The sequence below is a fragment of the Cajanus cajan genome, chromosome 3 (assembly GCF_000230855.2).
Source record: "Cajanus cajan strain Asha chromosome 3, NIPB_CcT2T_4, whole genome shotgun sequence".
NCBI lineage: Eukaryota > Viridiplantae > Streptophyta > Magnoliopsida > Fabales > Fabaceae > Cajanus > Cajanus cajan.
In genome coordinates, this window is record NC_138519.1 from 66,475,649 (window position 1) to 66,480,964 (window position 5,316).

The 5,316-nt window shown below is 32.6% G+C and overlaps 1 protein-coding gene across 1 annotated transcript; it reads left to right on the top strand.

Annotated features, from left to right (window-relative positions):
* Positions 1-3,223: 3,223 nt before the first annotated feature.
* LOC109816144 (caffeoyl-CoA O-methyltransferase) lies at positions 3,224-4,672 on the top strand. Its single transcript, XM_020381033.3, has 5 exons — positions 3,224-3,393; positions 3,538-3,617; positions 3,712-3,856; positions 3,939-4,070; positions 4,140-4,672. Exons 1-5 carry the CDS (start codon positions 3,304-3,306, stop codon positions 4,431-4,433), a joined length of 741 nt encoding a protein of 246 aa, XP_020236622.1. The 5' UTR covers positions 3,224-3,303; the 3' UTR covers positions 4,434-4,672.
* Positions 4,673-5,316: the final 644 nt, after the last annotated feature.

Sequence of the window (5,316 nt, forward strand, 5' to 3'; positions counted from 1 at the left end):
CCACCATGATGCCGTTTCGTGGCAACGCATGCCGTTTCGTACCTAATTCGGTGCTTGTTAGGGTTCTAGGGCTATGGAGGGTGCACGGTGGCGCAGCCAGGGCAAGCGAAGGCGCAAGGCCAGAGGGGGATTCTGACAAGAAGAGCGGGGAGGGTCAGGGGGTGGATAAGGGTTCGATTGGGTCCGGTTCAAATCGGAGGAGGGAGAAGTAGGGGAAAGGGTGGTGGTGGTGGTGGTTGGGTTCAAAGAGTGGGAAGTGGCGGTGGCAACCCATTGTTCAGGCTCAATAGGTTGGGGTGTTGTTGTTGTAGTTAGGGATTGTGGTTTTCATGATGCAGTTGCTAAGGCCCGGGATTCCCTTACCTGGCTCCAAATACGGCAGCGCCGACGAGCGTTTTAAGGTTGGGGAATGAGGGGGTTTGGAAACTAATTTTTTTAAAAAAAAAAATAAATATGATGTGGCAATTTACGTGGAGAATGAGGTGACCATGTGTGCTGACATGACATACACTATTGGATGATGACGTGACAGTCCGTTTGCCACATCGTCATTTAATAGAAGAGACTAACATTAGGTACTAAATTGAAAAAAAAATATTAGTCAGGTAATTTTAACAAAAAAAAAATTAAAAAGTAGTAATCTAAAAATTGAGCTAATTCGAGGTAGTTTAAACATATTTAAACCTTTATTTTTTATACTACTATTTCTATACATAAGATAAGATTTAATTGATCAAAATTAAGAAAAGTAGTTGATTTAAATAATAATAATAATAATAAAGATACCTAATTTTTATATAATTTTTTCAAAATTATCCTTAATTAATACTTTTTTCTCTCGTTTGGCTGGAATGTGATTCTATCCTTGTTTTATTAGTTCTTAAGGATGTGTTTTTAATTCATCGGGAAATTTGAAATAAGTGGTTGTATTGTTGTCATCTTTGTTCTACTATGTGATTTTTTGCCACTCACATTTATGAAGAAGAAGTTTCTTAAGCTAGCTAGTTATATTTATGACTTTTATCATAGACAAGTATATAGGTGGTGGGATTCTCTCCCTAGGTTTTCTAGTGATGATTTTTTCTTCAAAATTGTTGTGGTCTTCTATTATGTAGGTTTTGTTAGTTATTGTTTATGAGTTTTGACCTAGTTCCCAATATAGTTTTTTGTCTATTTTTTTTCTTTTCCTTTATATATATATATATATATATATGATATGTTGCAAATGATTGTTAGATTTTAAAGTGCCAATATTGTTGGATGCCATTATTCTTAGTGATGCAAGTCATACCTAATTTTTATTTTAAAAAAATACTTTTTTCCCTCCTAATTACTATAAACCTTTTATTTAACATTCTCATTAATTAGAGATATTTTTAACCTAAAATAATTAATACATGGTACAATATGAATTGAGGATCTTACACAGCGAGTATACAAAATATTTCTTTAGTGTGGACAAAAAATTATAATATATTTATAAAGAAAATATAATGATTTATTTTATAAAATAAATATTTTTTTGAAAAAAACTAAATACCTTATTTTCTAAAAATTAAAATTATTTAATAAATTGAACGATAATTTCTCTTTTTTCTCTTTCTATTTGATATTTTATGAAAAATTAAGGTATGTATTTTTAATTTTGTGTGATTTGTTTAGAATTAGATTAAGAATAAAATGATAAAAATTAGAATTAAAATAATAAATTAGTATTAATTTATTTTCATTTTTATCTCTTACAATTTTTAACACTGATTTCAAAAAATATTATTTTATGAGGATAATACTTTTTTTTGTGGGGACAGATTTTATTATTAATTAAATACATTTAGGTAAAAAAAAAATAGAAAACTTAGTGGTAGTAATTGTCTCATACTTTACTACGGGGATTCGTCTTGTTACATATAATTATAAACAGATATTTTTAATTAGATAGAAATAAAGGTAATATATAACAATAAAGATAGTACTTTGACTGTATTACTATCTAACATGAGTTTAATTCTTGTTGAAGTGAAGACTTTATCCATACTAAATTTCTAAGTATCTTTATAAGCATTATTTAAGTTTTGAAACTTGTCTTAACTCAGATCAATTCTAATTAATACGTAACTCACTTAAACTTTTATAATATATAAAAAAATTAAATTTATTCATGTTAAAATAAAATTATAAATAAATCTTTTAATTCAGTGATTGTGAAATTTATACCAAAATTTAGGATCAATATGATGTTCATTCGATTTTTATTAACCAAATATTATTCTAATACAGATAAACTAATAAAAATTACATCTATAAGTATAAATTAATATTTATTTATTAATTTTAAAACACTATGTAAATCATAAAAAAAATTTAAAAAAAAAATGGCATTGGCACGAGACATAAGCCACACAACTAATGATGAACTACCGAGTCTTGCATGCATTTGTATTATCAAGTCAGAGTTACGGCGGAAAAACACCTCAACCACACAGTCTAATATTTTACTCAAAATTCCATTTCACAAAATTTGGTAAACTGAATTTAGAAACATTAGAACTTAGAAGACGACCAACTCTTGCGCCTAATCTCGAGGTGGATCCATTACACGTCTAGACACAGTACCCTCACCAACCCCAAACCAACTTCACTTGTCATGTGTAATTTTCAACCACACCTATGGGACCCACCATTCCAACCAGCCCCTCCTTCATCACCAACACCCCCACTGTCGACCTCTTTCTTAATCCTGACTTACACAACTAAGAAAAATAAGAGAAAAAATGAATATAACTTAGAATAAATTCATAATCTATTTACAGAAAAGCACCAATTTTTAAATATGCTTGAGTCACAATGTTGGGCACTTACAAATTGAAGATAAAGCCTTGAAACATCTGAATTTCTAAAACAAAAGAGCAGGTCCTGTTCCTTAAATGCATTTTGTGGCATAATAAATTACTTTTTGATATACCATTTAAAATGTCATAATTCGTTAAATTGATGTCATAACCAATTTATGTAAATGCAGAAAATCCCTACCAACAAATGAAAAAAGACCATAGGGGTCAATTATTAAGTGGAGCCTTGGACGACCACGCTTATTGCTCAAACAATAGACAACAAACCTCACCAACCCCGGACCGGACGCCAACCGGTTCAACCAAACACCATAGTCTTTTTCATTCATCATACCGGTTCGAACCGGACTTTTCCTTCCTTATATTAACCACCCTCCTACACCCCACTTCATCAAGCCCCAATTAAACTCTTCAACACAAAGAAAGCAAAACAAAACGCACAAGGATTATAGCAATGGCAAACAACGATCAAAACCAAACCGAAGCTGGAAGGCACCAAGAAGTTGGGCACAAGAGCCTTCTCCAGAGTGATGCCCTTTACCAGGTACACTCAATTGCATGCCTTTTTTTTTTTTTTTTTTTATAATTTATAATTTTGTGCCCAAAACTTTATTATAACATGTTACATGTCCTTTTGATTTTTTGGGGTATTGACAAAATGGTTATTTTGGTTGGTTATGCTGTGTAGTATATTCTAGAGACCAGTGTCTACCCAAGAGAACATGAAGCCATGAAGGAATTGAGAGAGTTGACAGCAAAACACCCATGGTATGACCTTAATTCGTTTTCCGTGTGAATTATTTGGTTTCTTTACTCATGGTTGGTTTGAGGTTAGTTACTGATTAGTTGAAAACAACATCAGGAACATCATGACCACCTCTGCGGACGAAGGGCAATTCTTGAACTTGCTCCTTAAGCTTATCAATGCAAAGAACACCATGGAAATTGGTGTCTACACAGGCTATTCTCTGCTAGCCACCGCCCTCGCTCTTCCTGAAGATGGAAAGGTATTAAAAAAGAATTTTATAATGAGTGTTGGCATCATAGCTAAAAGTGTAAAATTTGAGTTAATGGTTTTACTTGGCGCAGATCTTGGCCATGGACATTAACAGGGAGAATTACGAGCTGGGTTTGCCAGTGATAAAAAAAGCTGGCGTTGAGCACAAAATTGAATTCAGAGAAGGTCCTGCTCTCCCAGTTCTGGATGAAATGATGAAAGATGTAAGCTTTTGAATGTGTGAGTTAATTTGCCTGTTGGAATTGCAAGTAATGGTGTGCGGTGAAATGCAGGAGAAGAACCATGGGAGCTACGATTTCATCTTTGTGGATGCGGACAAGGACAACTACATAAACTACCACAAGAGGCTGATTGAGCTGGTGAAAGTTGGGGGTGTGATCGGGTACGACAACACCCTGTGGAACGGGTCTGTGGTGGCACCCCCTGATGCGCCTCTCAGGAAGTACGTTAGGTATTACAGGGACTTCGTGTTGGAGCTGAACAAGGCCCTCGCTGCGGACCCCAGGATAGAAATTTGCATGCTACCGGTTGGTGATGGAATCACTCTCTGCCGTCGGATCAAGTGATTCTGCCTTCTCATCACACTCATCAACCACCTTCACTTCACCCTTCTCATCATTGGTCATCATTGAGTGGCAGTGGCACCTAAATGCCTTTTAAAAGCAATCAACACCTTTTTTTCTTTTCCGCAAAATATTCGTGTCTGTATTTTCCTCCTTTCATAACGCTGGATGCAAGTGACTTCTCTTATTTCATGTATTTCCACCAACATGCCTTGATTTTAATGCAAGCCACTTTTCTCTCATACATTCTCAAAACTTTATTCATTTTCAAATTCACTAAAAAGAATACAAATGTTGTGTATTTTTTATTAAGAGGTTATCAACGGGGTGGGGACGAATAATTTGACCCATCCCCACAAATTTAACAACTATAAATTCTAGGTCCTTATCCCGTTTTTTTATTGAGTTTGGGTTTTCTCATCCCTGTTCCTGAGTTTTTTTTAATAAATATGAAAATAAAAAAATAAAATAAATTAAGATAATACAAATTTTTACGTATAAAAATTTTAAGCGGGCCGAGAATGAAGCGGGTATTAACATTCTTATCTTCGCCCTCATCCTCAATTTTATTAATCAGAAAAAATTCGAATCCAAACTCAAATCCAAAGCAGGTGAACTGTCATTTTATTTTTATTTACAGTACCCATTATAATTGTGGAGTACTGGAATAGTCATTTTATTTTTATTTTTTATTGTAATAACTTATTTTATTTTTATTTTAATTTAATATTTTTAATAATTTATTTGTATAAAAAAAATTATCTTTAAATTATTTTTATATTTTTTAATTTATATCTTAATGTAGCATCTATTATAATTAAAAAAAATTATATTAATATTTTGTTAATATGTTTAAAAAAAATTTTATGATAAGTTTTTTTGAATT

Excerpts from the sequence above, each read along its gene's own strand:
- LOC109816144 (XM_020381033.3), top strand. The coding sequence starts at position 3,304 with ATGGCAAACAACGATCAAAACCAAACCGAAGCTGGAAGGCACCAAGAA. Across the intron at positions 3,394-3,537 it reads AGAGTGATGCCCTTTACCAG|TATATTCTAGAGACCAGTGT; the intron begins GTACACTCAATT and ends TATGCTGTGTAG. Across the intron at positions 3,618-3,711 it reads TTGACAGCAAAACACCCATG|GAACATCATGACCACCTCTG; the intron begins GTATGACCTTAA and ends AAACAACATCAG.